Below are 23027 nucleotides of genomic sequence, written 5' to 3'. Positions count from 1 at the left end.
AGAGCTTCCAGAAACTTCTTTATCCCAGGAAGATCACTTCAGCCCTGGAAGTCACACCTTGCAAATATTCTGTGCCCCTGAGGTCCCTTTGATTGAGAAGGCTCCTCCAAGAACCTCCATGTAAGAAGGGCACCCAGGCCAACTATTTCCATGGGAGAGGGGAGTGAAGAAAGGGAAAAAGAAAAATCTGAATCCTAAAAAGTCAGAAAAGATTTGTCAAAAATTGTTTCTACAAAAGATTATTTTTTTAAAAATCAAGTTAGCACAAGAGTGATATGCTAAACTTCCATTCCCAGAACAGGAAGGAGACACAAACTTTCTATTAGAATGCCATGTCATGGCATATGAAACAATGAAGAATCTCAAAGGAATAGAATGTATTAATGCCTGCACTCTAAGGCATTCTCACAACTTGAGCAGCCAAAATCTGTTGGCTCTGAGGAGCTCATGTTATCTGGTAAAATATTACATAAAAGGACCAGAAACCTTTGCAAAGGAATACATTTGTCTGCAAAAGTTTAGACTTGTTTCCTTCCTTTGCCTTTTTTTGTGGATGGGGGTGGGCAGCAAGGGGGAGCAGTAAAGGAAGTAGGCAGACCAATGATTTCATATTCTTAGGTGGGGAGCTCTCCATGGCAACTCAGCCATAATTTATGGTCTTAGAAACTTATCTGAGAATTACACTACCAAAAGAATATTTTACAGTTAGGGAAAAAATAACAAAATTCATTTAGAGGAATGAAAGATCTAGATGGACAAAAAATAATAAAGAGAGCTAGAAATGAAGAAGGAATAGCACTTTCAGGCTTCATACTATAGCAGAAAAGTAGCAATCATCAAACCATTTGGTGCTTGTTAAAAATAGAAAAGTAGATTGATGGAATAGACTAGACAAGGCAGAATAAAAAAATTCCTTCAATACAGTATTTGATAAATCCTTAAAACAGAAATTAACCAAGAAGTTGCTAAAAATCGCCAGGAAAACTAGAAAGCAATGTCAGAAATTAGGATTAGGGCAAACCTTACACCATATATCCCACAATTAATTCAAAATGGATAATTCACTTGAATATTAATGATCATGGTATAAAAATAGAAGAGAAACAGATTATATGCTTTTTACAGTTGTGAGCAGAGATGGATTTCTTAAGTAACGTAGAAATTCTCTCTCCAATTATATAAAAGATGGTTTTCGATCATATGAAATAGAAATGCTTTTGCACAGATAAAAGTTATGTATCAAAGATAAAAAAAGAAACAGTCAACTGGGGGGAAAATCTTTGTATCAGATATCTGATAAGGATTTTATCCAAGATATGCACATAACAGCAATAGACTGAAAGCAATTTCCCACTGGCAAAGTAGAGAAAGGATACACACAGTACTCAAAAGAATTGCAAACTGGGGACAGTAAGGTGGCTCTGTAGACTGAGAGTCAGACCTACAGATGGGAGGTTCAGGGTTCAAATTTGGATTCAGACATTTCCTTGTGACTCTGGGCTTGCTTAACCCCCATTGCCTAGCCCTTACCCCCACTTTTTTTTGCCTTGGAACCAACATACAATATTGAAGGAAGGTAAGGGTTTAAAAACATTTTTTTAAGAATTGCAAACTATTAACAACCATGAAAAAAAATGCTACAAATCAAAACTAATAAGAGAAATGCAAATAAACACAATGCTGAGATTTTTACTTCATACCCAGCAAATTGGCTAGGATGACAAAAGATGACAGTAGTGTATGTTTGAGGGGCTCTAGAAAAACAGACACACTAAGGCATTGCTGGTGGAGCTTCCAGTGTTGCACTCCCATCAACCCATCTATTTTATATAGACAGGTATTTGCAGCTAGGTGGCATAATGGATAGAATGTCCAATCTGGAGTTGGGAAGATGCATCTTCCTGAGTTCAAATGTGGCCTCAGACTCTTACCAGCTGGCCAAGTCACTTTACTCTGTTTGCCTCAGTTCCTCATCTATAAAATGAGCTGGAGAAGTAAATGGCAAATCACTCCAGTATCTTTGCCAAGAAAATCTCAAAATGAGGTTCACAAAGAGTCAAATAATGACTGAAACAATTGAACAACAACTTCATTGTTCATTCAACAAAGTTCTACATTTTTGTCTCATTTTGTTGTTCTTTTTTTAAAAAGAGTGCAAGGAGGGCAATCTTGAATTGTGCCCAAGGAGTTACAGAATTGTGTATACCCCAAGGTGATCAGGGAAAAAGGAAAAGGACTCATATGTTCCAAAATATTTATAGTAGTTCTCTTTGTGGTGGCAAAACAACAACTGGAAATTGCACAGATGCTCATCCTTTGGGTAATGGCTAAACAAGTTGTGGCATATGATTGTGATTCTTACTGCACAGTAAGAAATGACAAGCAGGTTAATTTAAAAAAAAACATGGTGAAACCTACATAAAATTATGAAGAATGAAATGAGCAGAACCAAGAGAACATTATACGCAGCAGCCAGAATATTGTTTGAAATTAATTGTGAATGTTCACCTCCAGACAAAGAACTGATAAATGGAAACATTCATGATATAGTTCACACACACACACATATATATGTATATATATATATATATTTTTTTTAATTTGGAAAATGATGCCTTCTCTAGTTCAGGGAGGTAAAGGAGGGAGGGAGAAACCTGGGAACTTTAATATAACAAAGAAATTAATTTTTAAAAATCACAACAGCCATCCCAACCTTCAGCAAATATTATCCCGATCGTTCAGCAGCCATCAACTTGGAGGTAAGACCAAGCAAAAACATTATGACTCACTGAAGGCTTAGTTGATGGTTAGCATTTCTTCACAGTATTTTTAAATTAAGGTATAGACAGTGATTTTTAAGGTGTAATATTATTAAACATTAGACTATAGTATAATGTAGAAATAATTTTTGTAGATATTGGGAAACCAAAAAAATCTATGTGATTCACTTTATTATCATATTTGCCTTATAGAGCCAAACCTCAATATCTCCAAGGGATCCCTTTTATGTTTTCTCCCCTGGATAAAATATAAACACTTTGAGGGGAGGGACTCTCACTTCTTTCTTCATATCCCCAGCACCTAGTGGAGTGCCTAGAATCTAGCAAGTGCTTAATAAAGTCCTGTTGCTTTACCTTTTTTCCTAAAGGTTTATAAAGATGGAAAAGCAAAGCTCTGTTGTCATTGCTCAAATAAGAAATATTAGCCATTTCCTAAAGTCTTAGTTAAAATGTATTTCATTATATATAGGAGAATATAACTTCTTGAGTTTACTGACTGATTGAGCTGAATTAAACCCCAACAGATAGGTACCAGAGGATGACAGGCATGAGGTGGGGACCCTGACCAAGAGGCCCAATCCCTAAATTTCCTGTGTGTTCCACTCCCCAAACTAATTTTCTTTTTTAAAAGCATGCTTTGCTTGGCTATTCTCAGCAACGCAATGATCTGGGAACAATGATGGACATATGACAGGGAACGCTCTCCACCTTGAGAGGAAGAACTGTTGGAGTTGGCTTTCCCATCAGTGTATTTATGGTTTTATTTTGGGGTTTTGGTTATGTATGAGTGTGCTCTTACAACAATATGGAAATGTGTTTTATATGACAATAAAAAAACACACGTGCGGCAATGTATTCCTTATTCCACATCGATGATCCATCCTCTCTCTGCAGAGAAAGGGAGGTATGTGCCACTGTTAGTCCTTTGGAGTCCTCACAATTGGTCATTTCACAGAGCAGAGTCAATCTATCTTTTCATCACATATCATCGTAACATGATGAACAGGGACCTGTATGCCAGGGGTAGAAAGGGCAACAGAGAGTAGTACCCAGCTAAGACCCATCTCCTTCTTTAAAGACTTATTACCTAGCTGGGCGCAGAAGAGATCGTCACCATCATTTTCTATGAACACAGTGATGGTTAATGTGGCATATAAGGCAAAATGATGAGCAGGAATCCATAGTAGGCATCAGGAAACTTCCCACAAACAAATTACCAAAGACTGAAATGTAGGTATATTTTGGCCCCATATGAAATGAAGACTTCTAAGCAATAGCCCTTGATCTAACAAATGATTCCTCCTTCCCTCTATAATGCTCAAGCTACCCTCAAATTATGAAAATAAAAGATGTTGTCAATTCTTTTTTAAATTTTTTTCCCAAGATTACATGTTGGTACAATTTTCAATCATTTTTTTCTGACACTTTGTGATCCATGTTTTCTCCATCTATCCCATCCCTCTCCCTTTCCCAAGATGGCAGATAATATGACATAGGTTGTACATATGGTATATAGAATTTCCATGTTCATATCATAACAGAAGATACATATTGCTTACACTCAAGAAAAATTCACAGAGGAAATAAAAGTGAAGCACAGCATGCTTCAATCTATATTCAGACTTCATCAGTTCTCTCTATAGCAGTAGACAAATTTTTTTTGTCATAAATCCCTTGGCGTCACCTTGGATCCTTCCATTGCTGATAATAGTTAAGCCGTTCATAGTTGATCATTTTACTTTATTTGCTGTTTCTCCTGGTTCTGCTCACTTCACGTGGCAATACTTCATGTAAGTCTTTCCAGGTTTTGTGATCATCTTGTCATTTCTTATGGAGCAACAGCATTCCATTACAATCATGTGCCACAACTTGTTCAGCCATTCCCCAATTGATGGACCTCCCTTCAGTTTCTAGTTCTTTGCTATCACAAATAGCTGCTATAAATATTTGTGTACAAGTAGGTCCTTTTCCCTGTCTTTGATCTCTTTGGCATACATATCTACTAGTAATATTGCTGCATTCAAGGTGTATGCAATTTTATGACCTTTTGGACACAGTTCCAAATTGCTCTCCAGAATGTTCGTAATTGCTCACAGTGTATTAGTATCCCAATTTTTCCACATCCTCTTCAACATGTATTATTTTCCATTTTTTGTCATATTAGCCAGTCTGATAGATGTGAGGTGATACCTCAGAGTTGTTTTAATTTGAATTTCTCTAATTAATATTGATTTGGAGCATTATTTCCATATGACTAAAAAGATTTTTAATTTCTTCATCTGAGAAGTGCCTATTGATATCATTTGAGCACTTATCAATAAGGGAATGCTTTGCATTCTAATAAATTTGATTCAGTTCTCTATATATTTGAAAAATAAGACTTTTGCCAGAGACTGCTATAAAATCCCCTTTCCCCCCCCAGTTTGTTGTTTCCATTCTAATCTTGCTTACACTGGTTTTATTTGTGCAAAATAGTTTTAATTTAATGTAGTCAGGTATCTGCTTTACATCTCAGAACATTCTCTGTCTTGTTTGGACACAAATTCTTCCCTTATCCATAGATCTGACAGGTAAACTATTCGCTGCTTCTCTAATTTGTTTATGATATCACTATTTCTAAATCTTATATATATTTTGACTTTACTTTGGTAAATTTTGTTAGGTGTTGGTCTGTGTCTGATTTCTGTCATACTGTTTTCCAATTTCTTCAGCAGTAGCTTGGGACTTTGAGTTTGTCAAACACTAGGTTACTATGGTCATTTACTATTTGATATAGAGTGCCTAATCTATTACACTGATTCATTACTCTTATTTCTTAGTCAGTACCAGACTGTTTTGGTGGTTGCCACTTTATAATACAGTTTGTATTATAATTTGTATAATATATATTTTTATATATGTTATATATACATGTATGTGTGTATATACATATGTGATATGTATATATAAGGTATATAATTTATATATTTGTATAACACAGGTATAGCTAAGCCACTTTCCTTCCCCCCCACTAATTTCCTTCATATTCTTAGCCTTTTATTCTATTTTTTAATTTTTTTCTAGCTCTATAAAATTATGTTTGGGTAGTTTGATTGGTCTGGCACTGAATAGGGAAAATAATTTAGATAGAATTGTTATTTTTATTATATTGGCTTGTACCTTCCATGAACAATTAATGTTTTTCCAATTGTATAGATCTGACTTTATGTGAAAAATGTTTTGTAGTTGTGATCATATGGTTCCTAGGTTTGTTTTGGCAGGTGGACACCCAGGTATTATAACTACAGTTATTTTAAATGAGATTTCTCTTTCTATGTCTTGCTGTTGGACATCATGGTAGTATAGAGAAATGCTGATAATTTATTTGGGTTCATTTGATATCCTGAAACTTTGCTAAAGTTGTTAATTTTGATCATTTTAATAAGTTTTTGGTTGATTCTTTTGGATGCTTTAAATATACCATCATATCATCTTCAAAGAATGATAGCTTTATTTCCTCATTGTCTATTCTAATTCCTTCAATTTCTTCTTCTCTTATTGCTTTAATACAATATTAAATAGTAGTGGCAATAATGGACATCCTTACTTCACCTCTGATCTTATTGGGAAGGCTTCTAGTTTATTCTCATTGGAAATAATGTTTATTGATCATTTTAGAGAGGTGCTATTTATCATTTTGAGGAATGTTCCATTTATTTCAAAGTTTTCTAGTGTTGTTTTTTTTAACCCTTAGCTTCTGTGTATTGGCTCCTAGGTGGAAGAGTGGTAAGGGTGGGCAATGGGGGTCAAGGGACTTGCCCAGGGTCACATAGCTGGGAAGTGTCTGAGGCTAGATTTGAACCTAGAACCTCCTGTCTCTAGGCCTAACTTTCAATCCACTGAGCTACCCAGCTGCCCCCAAAGTTTTCTAGTGTTTTTAATAGGAATAGGTGCTGGATTTTGTCAAAAGCTTTTTTCTTAGAAAAATTTTCCATGGTTCCATGATTCATGTTCTTTCTCCCCTCCCTCCCAACTCCCCCAACTCCTTCTCCCCCCACCCCCACCTCGTAGCTGATACGTATTTCCACTGGGTTTTACAAGTGTCATTGATCAAGACCTGTTTCCATATTACTTATAGTTGCACTGGGGTGGTCGTTTAGAGTCTACATCCCAAATCATATCCCCATCAACCCATGTGTTCAAGCAGTTGTTTTTCTTCTGTGTTTCTACTCCCATATTTCTTCCTCTGAATGTGGATAGAATTCTTTCTCATAGGTCCCTCAGAATTGTCTTGGATCATTGCATTGCTGCTAGTAGAGAAGTCCATCACATTCAATTTTACCACAATGTATCAGTCTCTGTGTATAATGCTTTCCTGGTTCTGCTCCTTTCACTCTGTGCATCAATTCCTGGAGGTCATTCCAGTTCACATGGAATTCCTCCAGTTCTTTATTCCTTTGAGCACAATAGTATTCCATCACCAACAGATACCACAATTTGTTCAGCCATTCCCCAACTGAAGGGCATACCCTCGTTTTCCAATTTTTTGCCACTACAAAGAGTGTGGCTATAAATATTTTTGTACATGTCTTTTTCCCTATGATCTCTTTGGGGTATAAACCCAGCAGGGGTATGGCTGGATCAAAGGGCAGACAGTCTTTTAGTACCCTTTGGGCATAGTTCCAAATTGCCATCCAGAATGGTTAGATCAATTCAGAACTCTACCAGCAATGTATGTGTTCCAATTTTGCCACATCTCCTCCAACATTTATTGCTTTCCTTTGCTATGTGATAATTAGATCAAGTCTACACTGCCCATTTTTAGATTTAATCACCAAAGGTGAGAGCACCTCCAATTTTGGGAGGTCCATAACCCATGTGTGCTAGAGTAGGTGACGAATCAGAATCAACTGACTTCCCCTAGGCAGTCCTATGAGAAGCATCTATTGTGATTGGACACGCAAATTAGGAGGGAGGCACAGGAAGTGACACATAAGTGACCCCTTTAAAAGGAGAAGGTCCTCAGTCAGCGGAGGGTCTTCTGGTGAAGAGGGCTGCTGGTGAAGGAGCTCTTCAGAGTCTTCTGGTTTTCCTGGTTCGTGGAGGACTGCTGGCTGGAATGCTGAAAACTTGGTAAGACTGCTTTCAGTTATCTTCTTTAGAAGTCCACATGGTGAGTTTAAAGACTGAATCTTCCTGAACTTCTCTTAAGGAACTACCCCTTAATAGACTCTCTATGAATGAAGCTTTGCTTCATTCACCTCCAGGCCTCCGGCCCTCTGACTCTTGGCTTAGGGTTAATTAGATCTACCTGGATTAGAGGATTGTAGTAATTTACCTATTGCATTAGATTCTCATTTCCTTACTTCCTCTCTCTCTTCTCAATTGTAAATAAACTTCCATAAAAGTCAATTTTTGACTTGAGATTATTCTTAATTGAGGACTGATAATTGTTCAATCCTCTGGTGACCAATTTTAAATATAGTTACCCAAAAACCCCCCTTTCCCCCTTACAGCTGTCATGTTAGCTAATCTGCTAGGTGTGAGGTAGTACCTCAGAGTTGTTTTGATTTGCTTTTCTCTAATTATACAAAAGCTTTTTTCTGCATCTTCTGGGATAATCATATGGTTTTTGTTGGTTTTGTTATTAATGAGGTCAATTATTCTAATGGCTTTCCTGATGGTGAACTATCCCTACATTCCTTGTATGAAACCCACCAGGACATAGTGTATGCTCCTTGTGTGATATATTGCTAGTATTTAATTTAAATTTTTTGCATCAATATTCATTAGGGAGATTTCTCTTCTTGGTTTAGGCATCAGTGCCATATTTTTGCCCATAAAAAGAATTTGGTAGTTTCCTCCTCTACTATTTTTCAAATAGTTTATATAGCATTGGAATTAATTGTTCTTTAAATGTTTGGTAGAATTCTCTCTTGAATCCATGTGACCCTGGGGCTTTTTTCTTAGATAATTCACTGACGGTTTGTTAAATTTCTTTTTCTGAGATGAAGTTTAAGTAGCCTATTCTCTTTTCTGTTAATCTGGGCAATTCTACGTAAAATTTTAAACAATCTACATTTTAAAAAATGTTCTATTTTGATTAGATTGTCAAATTTATTGGCATTAAATTGGAGAAAATATCTCCTAATAACTGCTTTAATTTCCTTGTTATTGGTTATAAATCCACTCTTTTCATTAATGATATTGATAGCTCAGTTTTTTGAATGAATTAACCAATGGTTTAACTTTTTTATAATTTCCCCCCCATAAAACCAAATCCTTGCTTATTTATTATTAGTTCAATGGTTTTCTTACTTTCGGTTTTATTACTCTCCTTTTATTTTAAGGATTTCCAATTTGGTATATAGTCAGGTTTTTCAAAATTTGTTCTTTTTCTAGGTTTTTTTTTCTTAGTTGCATGCCCAATTCATTGATCTGCTCTTTCTCTTTTTTATTGATGGAAGTTTTTAAAGACATAAATTTTCTCATAAGTACTGCTTTGGCTGCATTCCAAAAATTCTGGTATGTTATTTCCTTGCTGTCATTTCTCTTTGATGAAATTGTAGATTGTTTCTATGATTTGTTCTTTGGCTCACTCATTATTTAGGATATTGTTATTTAGTTTCCAATTAATTTTCAGTATTCTTTTCTGCAGCCTTTTAGTTGAGTATAATTTTTATAGCATTATGATCTGAAAAAGATGCATTTAATATTTGTTTTTCTGCTTTTGGTTGTGAGGCTTTTAAGTCCTATCATATAATCAATTTTTGTGAATGTGTCATGTACTTTTGAGAAAAAGATATATTTCTTTTCCATTTCCATTGAGTTTTTTCCAGTGGTCTATCAAATCTAACTTTTCTAAAATTTTATTCACCTCCTTAATTTCTTTCTTGTTTATTTTTTGGTTCAATTTTTCTAATTTTAAGAGGTCAATGTTTCTAATATAGTATTACTATTCCTGCTTGGGATTCATGTAAACTTCTTTAGGAATTTTGATGCTATAACATTTACTGCATACATGTTTAATATTAGCATTACTTCATTGTTTAAAGTACCTTTTGTCAAGATGTAATTTTCTTCCTTATTTCTTTTAATTAAATCAATTTTCACTTTTGCTTTGTCTGAGATCATAATTACTATCCTTGCTTTTTTTAACTTTGGCTGAAGCATAATAGATTCTGTTAAAGCTCCTTGACCTTTAAGCTCCTTACTTTTACTCTGTGTCTCCCTGCTTTAATGAGTTTCTTATAAACATCATGTTATGGGATTCTTGCTTTTAATCCATTTTGCTATTTACTCTTCCATTTTGTGGGTGAGTTCATTCCATTCATATTTTACAGTTATGGTTACTGTGACTTTCCCTCCATCTTATTTTTCTCATTTATGCTTTTCTTTTCTTTCAGCTTTTCTTTGTTCACAAATATTTTTGTTTTTGACTACTGCCTCCCAGAATTCATCCTCCCTTTTGTCCATCTTCTCCTTTTCTTATCCCCCCCCACCTGCTTAAAGGGTAATTTGTGTTTTTATGGCTAACTGTGTGCTGATGCTGCATTCCCACTTTGCATCAATTTTGATGAGAAAAGTTCGAGCATCACCCCCACCCCAATATTCTCCTCCACTGTATTGATTTGTATTCATTTCATATGAAATAATTTACCCCCAATTTTCTTTTTCTTTCACTTTTCCCAATGTATTCCTCTTTCTTATTCCCAATATCATACCATCATACTTAACTTAGTCCTTGTTTCTATTCACTCCTCAAAGTGATCAAAGTTCTTTTTTTTTTATTTTTATTAAATTTTATTTTTTTTAAACCCTTAACTTCTGTGTATTGGCTCCTAGGTAGAAGAGTGGTAAGGGTAGGGTCACACAGCTGGGAAGTGTCTGAGGACAGATTTGAACCTAGGACCTCCCGTCTCTAGGCCTGACTCTCAATCCACTGAGCTACCCGGTTGCCTCCCTGATCAAGTTCTTAAGTATTTTCCATACTTAAGTATTTCCATGCCTTAAGTAGCCTAAGTACTTTAGATACCTTAGATACTTCAAGTATCATAGATATCTTAAGTATCTTAGTTATCACTTTATGTAGTAATTCAGTCAATTTAACCTCATCATTTTCGTTTATTACCTTAAGTATTTAAGTATCTCTTGTATCATAAATATCTTAATACTTTTTCAGGTAGGTATGTGATCAATTTAACTCCTTGAGCTTTCTTTTTTTTACCTTTTTATACTTCTCTTGAGTGTAGATCTGATCATTGAATTTTCTTTTCAGCTCTAGTCATTTGGTCAGGAATGCCTGGAAATCTTCTATTTCATTAAATGTGTATTTCTTTCCCTCGAATAATATTCTCAATTTCACTGGGTCAGTAATTCTTGGTTGTAGTCCTAGATCCTTTGCCTTGCAGAATAGCATATCTGATGCCTTTCAATTCTTTAGGTCCTCATGTAGCTTTTAGGTCCTATGTAATCTTGACTGTGGCTCCATGATATTTGAATTTTTTTTCTAGCTGTTGCAGTATTTTCTAATAGAGTTCTGGATTTTGGGTATAATAGTTCTGGGAGTATTAAATTTGGGTTTTCTTCCAGGCAGTGATCAGTGGATTCTTTCATTTTTATTTTCCTCTCTTGTTCAAGAACATCAGGAGAATTCTCCCTGATAATTTCTTGCAATATGATATCCAGGCTTTTCTTCTTTATCATGACTTTCAGGCAATACAATAATTGTTAGGTTATCTCTCCTGAATCTAGGTCAGTTATTTTTCCAGTGAGATATATTTCAGATTTTCTTCTATTTTTTCATACTTTTGAATTTGTTTCATTATTTCCTACTGGCTTGTGGAGTCATTAATTTTCATTTGTCCAATTCTAATTTTGAGGGAGTCATTTTCTTCTTTGAGGCACTGTCCTTCCTTTTTAAGAGTTATTTTCCTGTTTGAGGTTTTGTATTTCATTTTTTAGGTATTTTTTTCAGTGAGATCTTGCTACTAGGTTGTTGACTTTTCTATCATTTTCTTTTCTCATTTTTCTTCTAAGTCTTTTATTATTTGCTTTTTTAATCCTCTTTTAGAGCTCTTCCAGGAGCCTGACATTTTGGGCCTGATATCCTTTCACATTTGTCTTTTAGGGTTCACACAATTCCATGTTGGTATTGCTCCCTTCTTTGGAGCTTACATTTTGGTCTTCCCTTTTGCTGAAATAACTTTCTAGTGTCAGGCGTTTTCTTTGTCTTTTACTCATTTCAGGATGCTTTTTTGGTGATCTTGTCTATATGTTGAGGCTCAGCTTCATTTCCACGTGCAGTGGAAATCAAAAGGTCGTGGGTGAAATTCAATCTTTTAAAAATTAGAATTGGGACAATTAGAAGCTAATGACTTCGCGGGATATCAAGAATCTATAAAACAAAATAAAAAGAATGAAAAAATAGAAGAAAATGTAAAACATCTCATCAAAGAAAGTACTGACCTGGAAAATAGGTCCAGGAGAGACAATTTAAAAATTACTGGACTACTTGAAGGCCATGACCAAAAAAAAAAAAAAAAGCCTAGACATCATACTACAGGAAATTATCCAAGAAAACTGCCCTGATATCCTTGACTAAGAGGGTAAAATAGAGATGGAAAGAATTCACAGATCACCTCCTGCAGTAAGTCCCCAAAGGACAAATTCCAGTAATGTTATAGCCAAGTTCAAGAGTTCCCAGATCAAGGAGAAAATACAAGCAGCTAAAAAGAAACAATTCAGATATCATGGAGCCCCAGTCAGGATCACATAGGACCTGGGAGCCTCCACATTGAAGGATCAGAAGGTTTGGAATGTGATCTTCTGGAAGGCAAGGGAACTGGGTCTACAACCAAGAATCAACTACCAGGAAAAACTGATTATACTCTTTCAGAAGAAAGTATGGTCATTTAATAAAATGGAAGACTTTCAAGCATTCCTGAGGAAAAGACCAGATTTAAACAGAAAACTTGAGGCCCAAATATAAAATCCAATAGAAGCATAAAAAAAGATAAATAAGAGGGAAATTTTAAGGGCTTCAATAAGGACAAATGGCTTATATTACTATATGGAAAGATGATATCTGTAACCCTTAAAATTGTTATCATTGTCACAGTAGTTAGAAGAAGTAGATATAGAGGGGGTGGTAGTTAGCTGATTAGGATGATATGTTAAAAGAATAAAAATAAAACTGGGAGGAGAAAAGAGGATGATACTAAAAGAAATGGGAAAAGAGAAGTAAAATGGGGCAAAATATATCACATAAAGGAGTGTGGGAGGGGAGAAGACCAATATAATGGAAGGGAGGAAGAAGCTGATGACAGGTAATATTTAAAATCTACTCTCCCTAGCAGATTGGCTAGAATGATAGCAAGTGAGAGTAATAAATGTTGTAGGGGATGTGGCAGAATTGGGACATTAATGCATTGCTGGTGGAGTTGTGAACTGATCCAACCATTCTGAATGGCAATTTGGAACTATGCTCAAAGGGCTTTAAAAGACTATCTGCCTTTTGATCCAGCCATGCCATTGCTAGGTTTGTACCCCAAAGAGATCATAAATAAAAAGACTTGTACAAAAATATTTATAGCTGTGTTTTTTGTGGTGGCAAAACCCTGGAAAACAAGGGTATGCCCTTCAATTGGGGAATGGCTGAAGAAATTGTGGTATCTGTTGGTGATGGAATACTATTGTGCTCAAAGAAATAATAAACTGGAGGAATTCCATGTGAACTGGAAAGACCTCCAGGAATTAATGTAGAATGAAAGGAGCAGAGCCAGAAGAACATTGTACATAGAGACTGATACACGGTGGTAAAGTAGAATGTAATGGACTTCTGTACTAGCACCAATGCAATGACCCAGGACAATTCTGAGGGATTTATGGAAAAGAATGCTCTCCACATTCAGAGGAAGAACTACAGGAGTGGAAACACAGAAGAAAAACAACTGCTTGAACTCATGGGTTAATGAGGACAAGATTTGGGATGTAGACTCAAAATGACCACACCAATGCAATTATCAATAATATGGAAATAAGTCTTGTTTGATGACACATGTTAAAACCAGTGGAAATGCATGTCGGCTATGGGGGGAGTGAAGAGGGATGAAGGAGAAAGTAAAAACATGAATCATGTAACTATGGAAAACTTTTCTAAAAAATAAAATATTTTAAAAAAACAACAATGCAGTGTCTCAAATGTAAAAAAATAAAAAATAAAAAAAATGTACTCTCATTGGAATTGACTTAGAAAGGAAAGAACAGCCAGACTCATTGGGGTATAGAATTGTAGCTTACCCTATAGAAAAGTAGAAGGGGAATAAGAAATGAGGTTGTGGGGAGGGGAATAACACAAGGGAGGGAGAGGTTAGTGGCAGGGTGACCAAAAGATTCTATAGTAAGAGGGAAGTAAGAAGGGGTGGGTAAAGGGAGTAACATAAGGGAGGGGAAAGGGGGGAGACTGACTAAAAACAAAACACTAGAGGGAAGGGAAAGAATAAAAGGAGAAATAAAGAAGGAAATCAAAATGGAGGAGAATTCATAGATGGTAATCATAACCATGAATGTGAATGGGATGAACTCATCTATAAAACAAAAGTGGATAGCAGACTGAATATTAAATACCAGAATCCTAGCATATATTATCTACAAGAAACATACATGTCAGGTAAGAGACTAGAGCAGAATCTATTGTACTGCAACTAAGACAAAGTAGGAAGGAGAAGCAATTATGATTTCAGACAAAGCTAAAGTAAAAATAGATTTTATTAAAAGAGACAAGAAGGAAATTACATTTTGATAAAAGATAATATAAATAATTAAGAAATATCAGTATTCAACATATATGCACCAAGTGGTACAGCTTCCAGATTTTTAAAGGAGAAACTAAAGGAGCTTAAGGAGGAAATAGATAGTAAAACCATACTAATGGGGGACCTCAAACTTCTCCTATCAGAACTAGAACTATTGAACTAATAAATGAGACTAGGATCTGGTTCTTTGAAAAAAAATCACAAATAAAATAAATATTGGTTAATCTAATTTAAAAAAGAAAGAAAATCAAATTAATTGTATCAAAAATGAAAGGGACAATATCACCTCTAATGAGGAATTAGAGCAATTATTAAGAGCTATTTTGCCCAACTATATGACAAAAAATATGAAAATCTAAGTGAAATGGATGAATATATACAAAAATATAAATTGCCCAATTTTTTAAAATAATTTTTATTTTTTAGAAAAGTTATCATGGTTACATGATTCATGTTCTTATTTTCCCCTTCAACCTCCCCCCCCCCCCCAGCCGATGTGCATTTCCACTGGTTTTAACACGTGTCATCGATCAAGACTTATTTCCAAATTGTTGATAGTTGCATTGGTGTGGTAGTTTTGATTCTACATCCCCAATCCTGTCCACCTCAATCCATGTGTTCAAGCAGTTGCTTTTCTTCTGTGTTTCCTCTCCTGTAGTTCTTCCTCTGAATGTGGGTAGCGTTCTATTCCATAAGTCCCTCAGAATTGTTATGGATCATTGCATTGCTGCTAGTACAGAAGTCCATTATATTCTATTTCACTACAGCATATTGGTTAAATTGCCCAGATTAACAAAAGAGGAAATAGAATATTTAAATAATCCCATATCAGAAAAAGAAATTAAACAAGACATTAAGGAACTCCCTAAGAAAAAAAATCCCCAGGGCCAGATGGATTTATAAGTGGATTCTGTCAAACATTTAAAGAACAACTCATCCCAATAATACACAAACTATTTGACAAAATAAACAAAGAAGGAGCCTTACCAAATTCTTTTTATGACACAAATATGGTACTGATTCCTAAGCCGGGAAGATCAAAAACAGAGAAAGAAAACTATAGACCAATATCCCTAATGAACATAGATGCAAAAATCTTAAATAAAATACTAGCAAAGGGACTATAGCAAGATATCACAAGGATTATTCACTATGATCAGGTGGGTTTTATACCAGGAATGTAGGACTGGCTTAATATTAGGAAAACCATCCAGATAATTGACCATATCAAAAAACAAACAATGCCTTTGACGAAATACAACACCCATTCCTATTGAAAACACTATAAGTATAGGAAAAGAAGGGCCTTTCATCAAAATAATAAGCAATATTTATTTAAAACCATCAGCAAGTATCATCTGCAATAGGGATAGGTTAGAAGCCTTCCCAATAAGATCAGGAGTGAAACAAGGATGACTATTATTACCATTACTATTTAATATCATACTAGAAATGCTATCAGTAGCAATTAGAGAGGAAAAAGAAATTGAAGGGATTTTAAAGTAGACAATGAGGAAACTAAACTATCACTCTTTGCAGATGATATGATGGTATACCTAGGGAATCTGAGAAAATCAACTAAAAAACTAGTGGAAATAATAACTTTAGCAAAGTTTTCAGGGTACAGAATAAACCCACACAAATCATCAGCATTTTTATATATTTCCAACAAAACTCAGCAGCAAGAGATAGAAAGAGAAACTCCATTTAAAATTACTCTAGATAATATAAAATATTTCGGAATCTATTTGCCAAGACAAACTCAGGAATTATATGAACACAACTACAAAACACTTTTTCACACAAATAAAACTAGATCTAAACAATCAGAAAAACTTTAATTGCTCATGGGTAGGATGAGCTAATAATAAAAATAGCAATCCTACCTAAATTAATTTACTTATTCAGTGCCATACCTATTCAAACTATAAAAAACTTTTTCATAGAATTAGAAAAAGTTATAACAAAAAGAACAAAAGATCAAGAATATCAAGGGAACTAATGAAAAAAAAATGTGAAGGATGGTGGCCTAGCAGTACCAGGTCTTAAAATGTACTATTAAAGCAGTGATCATCAAAACAATCTGGTGCTGGCTAAGAGATAGAAGGATGGATCAATGGAATAGACAGGATAAATGACCTCAGCAAGCTAATGTTCGATAAACCCAAAGATCCCAGCTTTTGGGACAAGAACCGACTATTTGACAAAAACTGCTTGGAAAATTAGAAAACAGTATGGGAAAAATTAGTTTTAGATCAACATCTCACATCCTATACCAAGATAAATTCAAAATGGGTAAACAACTTAAGTATCAAGAGGAAAATTGTAAGTACTTAGGTGAACATGGAATAGTATACCTGTCAGATCTATGGATAAAGAAAGAATTTAAGACCAAGCAAGAGACAGATAACATTACAAGATGTAAAATGAATAATTTTGATTATATTATATTTAAAGAGTTTTATACAAACAAAACCAATGCAACCAAAATTAGAAGGGAAGCAACAAACTGGGGAAAAAAATTTTTATAACAAAAATCTCTGACAGAGGCCTAATTTCTCAAATTTATAAGGAACTAAGTCTAATATACAAGAAATCAAGCCATTCCCCAATTGAAAAGTGATCAAGGGATATGAATAGGCAGTTTTCAGATGAAGAAATAAAAACTATCAATAATCATATGAAAAAGTGTTCCAAGTCCCTCCTGATTAGAGAAATGCAAATCAAAACAATTTTGAGGTGCCACCTTCTCACCTAGAAGATTGGCCAATATGACTGTAAAGGAAAATAATAAATATTGGAGGGAATGCGGCAAAATTGGGATACTGATGTATTGTTGGTGGAGTTGTGAATTGATCCAACCATTCTGGAAGGCAATTTGGAATTATGCCCAAAGGACTTTGAAAGAATATATACCCTTTGATCCAGCAATACCACTACTAGCTTTGTACCCCAAATAAATGACAATCAAAAATGTTTGTACAAAAATATTCATAGCCACACTCTTTGTGGTGGCAAAAAATTGGAAAATGAGGAGATGTCCCTTGATTAGGGAATGGCTGAAAAATTTGTGATATATGATGATGATGGAATACTATTGTGCTATAAGGAATATTGAACTGCTTGATTTCTATACAAACTGGAAAGACCTCCATGAACTGATACAGAGCAAAATGAGCAGAACCAGGAGAATGTTACACACAGAAATGGAAACATAATGGGATGATCAAGTGTAATCGACTTTGCTACTAATAGCAATGCAATGATCCAGGACAATCGTGAGGGACTTATGAGAAAGAATACTATCCACATTGAGAGAAAGAACTGTGGAAGTAGAAATGCAGAAGGAAAACATATGATTTATCACTTTTTTATATGGGTATAGGATGGGTTTTGATTTTTAAAAGACTACTCTATTACAAAAATGAATAATATGGAAATAGATATTGAGTGATAACATATATAACCCAGTGGAATTGCTTGTCAGCTCTGGGAGGGAGGAGGGAAAAGGGGAGGGAAATAATATGAATCATGTAACCATGGAAAATATTTAAGAATAAACAATAATAAAAAATAAAGACTATTTCCCAATTACTTAATCCTTAACAAATATATATTTCCTATATTAGATTCAGGGATATTTTCTGGCAAGGATATACCAGACATATCTATGACATCTTTTGCAGAATGGAGACAATCATGACCCAAGATATTTTCCAGCTGAAAAGGGAAATCCAGAATCCCCTAGGAGGCGCTAGTGTAGTGACTAGGCAATTAGATTTGGAATCATGACCAGGATTCATATCTCATTTCTGATACTGATTGTGTAATCATGGGCAAGTCACTAACCTCTTCTCAGCTTCCTCATCTGTAATTTGAAGAGGTTCAGAATTAGGATTTTAGATGGTCTTGAAGGTCCCTCCCAACTCTAGACATGAGCTCCAATAGGTTACTTCACCTCCTTGACCTCAGTTTCCTCATCTATAAAATGAAGAGGTTTGAAGGGATGGTCTCTGAGGTCTCTTCCAGCTCAAGATCCATGATCTTTTGGTCACTTAACCTCCTGAGCCTTAGTTTCCTCATAAAATTAGGTATTCCAACTAGATCAGGGGTTCTTAACTTGGGGTCCATGAGCTTGCTTTAAAAATAGATTGATGGGGGCAGCTGGGTAGCTCAGTGGAGTGAGAGTCAGGCCTAGAGACGGGAGGTTCAAACCCGGCCTCAGCCACTTCCCAGCTGTGTGACCCTGGGCAAGTCACTTGACCCCCATTGCCCACCCTTACCACTCTTCCACCTATGAGACAATGCACCGAAATTAAGGGTAAAAAAAAAAATAGATTGATAAGTATATTTCACTATAGTTGTTTTCTTTAGTAATCTTATGTATTTTTGTTTTGCACTTTAAAATGTTCTTTGGAGAAGGGATTCATAGACTTCATCAGACTGACTGCTCAAGAAGTCCATCACACAAACAAGATGAAGAAAATTATTCTAAAGAGACATGATATAATGGGAAAGAGTATTGGTATTGGCATTTCTTCAAATCATGATTCTGCCATCTATTAGGTGATTAATCTTGGGAAAGTTTTAGAGAATTATGATTAGTCTTGGGAAAGCCCCAGAAATTCTCTTAGTCTGCATTTTCTCTTTTATAATGGGGCTAATAATACTGGTACTCCTTACTTAACATGGACGATTGTTGTAAAGGTTGTGATTTATGAACTGGAAAGCGATTCTTTAAAGGTTAGCTGTGAACAATCTCAGGAGATTCATTTAACCCTTCAGGGCTTGTCCCCCCAAGCTGGAAAAAAAGTGCTCCTCCTTAAGGCTTTCCTCCAGAAGAAGGTAAATAATTTTCCGGGGCATATAGTAAATAAAATCACAGAACTAGAATTTGAACACGCATCCTCAGATTCCACGTCTAGTACTCTATTCACTGAACCACACTGCTTTACTTAACTTTTTTTTGTGATTTGGTACCTTGGATAAGCCATTTCCAGTCACAGAGCTTCAGTTTCTTCATCTGTAAAAATGAGGGGATTGCATTGATTAGAACACCTTCTAAATCTCTTCCAGCTGAGTATCTGTGATCCTCAGGGTGTTTGGGTAGTTATCAGGATTTATTTTAGCTGTGTATTTTTAAAATCCCAATTCTGACAGCATCAGAAGGTTAACGTCATCGTCTAAGAGGTCACAATCCACCATTCAGTTGCTAAGATACTAAAGGTTATGAGAGTCCAAGTGCAGCCACTAAGTATAAGGTTGTCTAACAGGAACTTAAGGCCTAAGCACTACCATCATGGCCGACCAACTAACAGAAGAACAAATTGCAGAATTCAAAGAAGCCTTTTCACTGTTTGACAAAGATGGAGATGGCACCATAACAACATCGGAACTGGGTACCATAATGAGGTCACTTGGGCAGAACCCCACTGAAGCTGAACTACAAGACATGATCAATGAAGTAGACACCGACGGCAACGGCACAATTGACTTTTCAGAATTCCTCACCATGATGGCACGAAAAATGAAGGATACCGACAGTGAAGAAGAAATCAGAGAGGCATTCCGTGTGTTCGACAAGGACGGCGATGGCTTCATCAGTGCAGCAGAACTTCGACACGTGATGACCAACCTTGGAGAGAAGTTAACAGATGAGGAAGTTGATGAAATGATCAGGGAAGCCGACATGGATGGGGATGGTCAAGTGAACTATGAAGAATTTGTTCATATGATGACAGCAAAGTGAAGACACCTTGTACAGAATGTGTTAAACTTCTTGTGCACTGTTGTTTATTTGCCTTTTCTTTGTGTGTGTAGCTTATCTGTCAATGGTTTTCCCTCTCCTCTTAAAGGATACGCATATGGAGTCATTAGGGCTTCCTTCCTCTATGCTTTTCCTCCCCTTTTATCATACTGTCACAGCCCTGAATCTTTATTTTGGAAAACTGATCAAGTAACATGTTGCAGTTAGCTTTCTCTGGGGTAGATCTAAACTCCTCAATGGAATTAGTCAAATAAGGGAACAGCTGGGTTTTGCCTTTCTTTGTTGCTTTCTTTCTTTCTTTCTTTCTTTCTTGAAGTTTTCTTTAGGACCTGTCGTATTGTTGAAGTGTGGTGTTGTAACTTTGTATGGACTCTGGAGAGTCAATAAGTTGCATTGATGTAAAATGGTACATTCTCCAGGTTGTTGTTGCATAGTGTTAATTTTGTCTGACTCACTGTGATCCCATTTGGGGTTTTCATAGCAAAGATACTGGAGTGGTTTGTCATTTCCTTCTTTAGTTCATTTTACAGATGAGGAAAGTAAAGAAAAACAGGGTAAAGTAACTTGGTCAGGGTCACACATCCATTCCCCAATGGATGGACATTCCCGCAATTTCCAATTCCTTTCCAATGCAAAAAGGGCTTGCTATATTTTTGCATAAGTAAGTCCTTTTCCCCCTTTTAAGAAAGCTCTTTGGGATACAGAATGTTAGTTGCTTTTAAATTTTTGTTTAGTCACTTTTTAAGAAAATTTGCTTTATGGCACAATTTGCCTCAAATCCACTCCATGTTGCAAGAAAGAGAGATGGAGAAATACCAGGGGTGATTTTTATATTTCAAACTTATGTCACTGGAAGGATGTTAGGGCCTTTGAGAAAAATGAGCAAGTTCCGAAGAGGGATGGGGTTGGGTGAAAAAACAATCAGATCCATCTTGAATATGTTGAGTTTGAGAATTTAAGCAGTATTCTCCCTCACGACAACTCTGTAATACAAGGCGTCTCCAAAGTCTTAGTGCAGTTTTTTTTTAAACCCTCACCTTCCATCTTGGAGTCAATACTGTTTATTGGTTCCAAGGCAGAAGAGTGGTAAGGGCTGGGCAATGAGGGTTAAGTGACTTGCCCAGGGTCACACAGCTGGGAAGTGTCTGAGGTCAGATTTGAACCCAGGACCTCCCATCTCTAGGCCTGGCTCTCACTCCACTGAACTACCCAGCTGCCCCCCTCTTGGTGCAGTTTTAAGGTATTCAAGTATATGTAACTTCACCTGCCCACCCGTCAACGTGGGGAAGGGCTGAGGGTTTGACGATCCACCTCTTAATTAGCTAGTTACCAATTAGAAGTGCCTTGGGATGTTTGATGGAGGGACTAAATAATAAGCTCGTAAAATTCTATTTATTAAGCTGACTGACCTAGCTTCTGGGCTGGTGGTCATCCAAAAGGACCATAGACCTATGTGTCTGTATATCTTATGAGGTGGCATTGAGGACCGGTGGGGGGGCTGAGGGACTTACAGTGAGAGGGACGGATGGAGAAATTTACTCAGTGAGTGAGTTGTAATATGGGCATTAAAATTGAGGTTCCATGTTGGAATCTCTGTGTTAGATTTAGCTTCTCCAGAAAAACTCATTCTTGAGAAGTAGGGATGTGGGAGGGGTCCAGAAACTAGAAGAAGCCATTATGCCCTGAACCCCTTAGAGTTCTGTTATTTTTAAACCCTCACCTTCTGTCTTGGAATCAATACTGTGTATTGGTTCTAAGGCAGAAGAGTAGTAAGGGTGGGCAATGGAGGTCAAGTGACTTGCCCAGGGTCACACAGCTGGGAAGTGTCTGAGGCCAGATTTGAACTTAGCACCTACTGTCTCTAGCCCTGGCTCTCAATCCACCGAGACACCCAGCTGCCCCTTAGAGTTTTTCATTAATTGGGTTTAGTCCCAATTTTGTCTACTGTTTTACATGTGTTTGTGAGTATACAATTTGTGTGTACATGTGTGTGTGTTTGTGAGGTTAATTCAGTTAAAGGAGGAAAGAAAAAGTTAGTTTTCAGGTACCAATGGTGGTGGAAAGAGAGTGGTTTTTAAAATAGACAAGTTTTTTTTTCTCTTCCACCTACCAGAGTTAACTTCTATAAATTACTTGGCTAGAATGAAAGACTTCAATTAGAATTTTTTAAAAGCCTTGTTCTGAGTTCAGGCAAGCAATTGTCCTCTGCCACAACCTTGATGTGGGGAAATGGTCTCTTTTAGGGATATACTTAAAGTTTGAATTTTTAAAATTTGAAATTTCTTTTTTTAAATTTAAGTCTGGTATTGTAACATCTGATAACATCTGTAATAACTTTAGCTGAGAATTTGCGTAAATTTAAATAAAACAAATTTATTTGTGAAATAGATAAAAAATTAAGTTAGCAAGTATATATTCTGTTAATTTGGCTTTTACCATCAAATTATGGAAAAGCAAATTATTTTAAGACTAGTCTATTTTTCTGTCTGTGGGTATAAACAGCCAGGGGAGGTTGTCAATTTTTGGCTCCCTCCCTAAAACTAAACCTGTTCCAACTTGCCTCTCCTTCTCCAACAGACAGGGGAGAGGCCACTTGAAGGTGCTTGTATAAGTTTAAAATTTTTCCTGTTGGAAAAAAAAATTCTAAATTATGATAGAGTTTTGGGAGAGTGATTCCAATGGAAA

The 23027-nt window shown here is 35.9% G+C and overlaps 1 protein-coding gene across 1 annotated transcript in view; it reads left to right on the top strand.

Moving 5' to 3' along the window:
• The window catches only part of LOC123244418 (calmodulin-like protein 12), a 31441-nt gene extending 11117 nt beyond the window's left edge, over positions 1-20324 (top strand). The window contains exons 2-3 of the mRNA XM_044672903.1: positions 8484-8535; positions 19865-20324. Coding sequence (XP_044528838.1) covers positions 8484-8535; positions 19865-20324 — 512 coding nt within the window. The remainder of the gene's footprint in view (positions 1-8483; positions 8536-19864) is intronic.
• Positions 20325-23027: the final 2703 nt, after the last annotated feature.

Source organism: Gracilinanus agilis, chromosome 4 (assembly GCF_016433145.1).
Source record: "Gracilinanus agilis isolate LMUSP501 chromosome 4, AgileGrace, whole genome shotgun sequence".
Classification (NCBI taxonomy): Eukaryota; Metazoa; Chordata; class Mammalia; order Didelphimorphia; family Didelphidae; genus Gracilinanus; species Gracilinanus agilis.
This window is presented reverse-complemented; position numbering and strand designations above follow the sequence as displayed.